The sequence below is a fragment of the Hipposideros armiger genome, unplaced genomic scaffold (assembly GCF_001890085.2).
Source record: "Hipposideros armiger isolate ML-2016 unplaced genomic scaffold, ASM189008v1 scaffold_988, whole genome shotgun sequence".
Classification (NCBI taxonomy): Eukaryota; Metazoa; Chordata; class Mammalia; order Chiroptera; family Hipposideridae; genus Hipposideros; species Hipposideros armiger.
Genome location: NW_017732338.1, coordinates 247,743 through 249,268, shown reverse-complemented (window position 1 = coordinate 249,268; position 1,526 = coordinate 247,743). Strand labels below are relative to the sequence as shown.

Here is a 1,526-nt window from a genome sequence, read left to right as displayed (position 1 = left end):
AAGGTCACCATCGCGCAGGGCGGCGTCCTGCCCAACATCCAGGCCGTGCTGCTGCCCAAGAAGACTGAGAGCCACCACAAGGCCAAGGGCAAGTAGAGGCCCGCTTTCTCGGCGGCAGCTCCAGCAGGTCTACTCCAAACCAAAGGCTCTTTTCAGAGCCACCCACCTGTGCACTAAAAGGGCTCGCGTGTTCCTTAACTGGATAATTGAGAAAAGAACATTTACCGCAGTTGGTCGGTAGGTGTCAGTAGTTACATCCTGGAGAGTGGAAAGTAACATCCACTTGAAAGTTAACAGTTCAAGCAAAGTTTACCCTCAGCCCATTAAAAGATGAGCAGAGATACTTTCCTACAAGTTAAGGCCAGCAGTGCAGCCGGCCCTCGGGGTTAAAACAGTGAGGAAACAATCGGGAGGACAAGGCTTGTCCAAAGGTGAATAGTTGCAAAAGTCTACAACAGTAAACTAGGGAGTAATAAAGCCGCCTTCAACCGTCTTCGAAGGACTTGTTTTGCATCTTAATGGCACGAACCATCTGCAGTTAGCGCCTCCCCGGTTGCTGGCCCCTAATCACTAGGAAACAGGAATGCAAAACTACATGCCCCGGAGTCCTGTCCTTGAGGCCGAGCTTAATACTGGCTTCAGCGGGACTCGACAAAGCCACACTAATCTTGTGCCATGTACAAGTCAGGAGTTTTTTAACCTCATTTCACACACGCCTCTGGAAATTGTAAAACGTAGTGGCGTGCTTTTAGATGAGGATGGTATAGTTACTGGAAAGTAAATATGTGTTCATGTAGTTATCAAATGTGAAATTATTTCAGAATAACTCCATATTAGTCAATTACTATTCGTCTTGGTGCATTTAGACAATCTACAAAAACCTTGGAGGGTCTCTAAAAGATCTCTAAATTTAAACAGAAATCAAGAAATTGACGTGAAATTAGCTTTCCTGAACTTGAAAGAGGCGAAGACAATCAGTTGGCCAATCACATCTAGCGCGCGTCTTTTCAAAAAGAAAGATGGATAGCCAGTTTCAGGTGCCAGAATTTCACATTTTTAGGCAGCATACAAGAAACATCGTTGTAATATTTATACTAAATTCTGCCGAGAAAGGGCAACGAACATTGTAAATAAACGGCACGAAGACTAGTGAAAAGGATTGAAAACATCAGAAGTGCAACGATGGCAGGAAGGAAGATGTTAATTTTCGGTTTGAACGCATGGGTGGCTCATGTGATCAGGAAGTGGGCGCCTTTTTCAATATAGTAGCCGCGAGGCGTGATGGACAGATGCCTGGCCCAATCAGAACGGGAGTCCCATTATATATACCGGTGCAGGAGCTCCCCTCACGCTGCATTAGCTGGTTGGTCTTCGGGGTTCCTCATGGCTCGTACGAAGCAGACGGCGCGCAAGTCCACAGGCGGGAAGGCCCCGCGCAAGCAGCTGGCCACCAAGGCGGCCCGCAAGAGCGCGCCGGCCACCGGCGGCGTGAAGAAGCCGCACCGCTACCGGCCGGGCACCGTGGC

At 48.6% G+C, this 1,526-nt stretch overlaps 1 protein-coding gene across 1 annotated transcript in view; it reads left to right on the top strand.

The window, feature by feature from the left end:
• Nucleotides 1-31: 31 nt before the first annotated feature.
• Nucleotides 32-1,526, top strand: part of LOC109375740 (histone H3.1-like) — a 9,213-nt gene continuing 7,718 nt past the window's right edge. Inside the window, exon 1 of the mRNA XM_019631264.1 lies at nt 32-1,524. Coding sequence (XP_019486809.1) covers nt 1,282-1,524 — 243 coding nt within the window. The 5' untranslated portion in view covers nt 32-1,281. The remainder of the gene's footprint in view (nt 1,525-1,526) is intronic.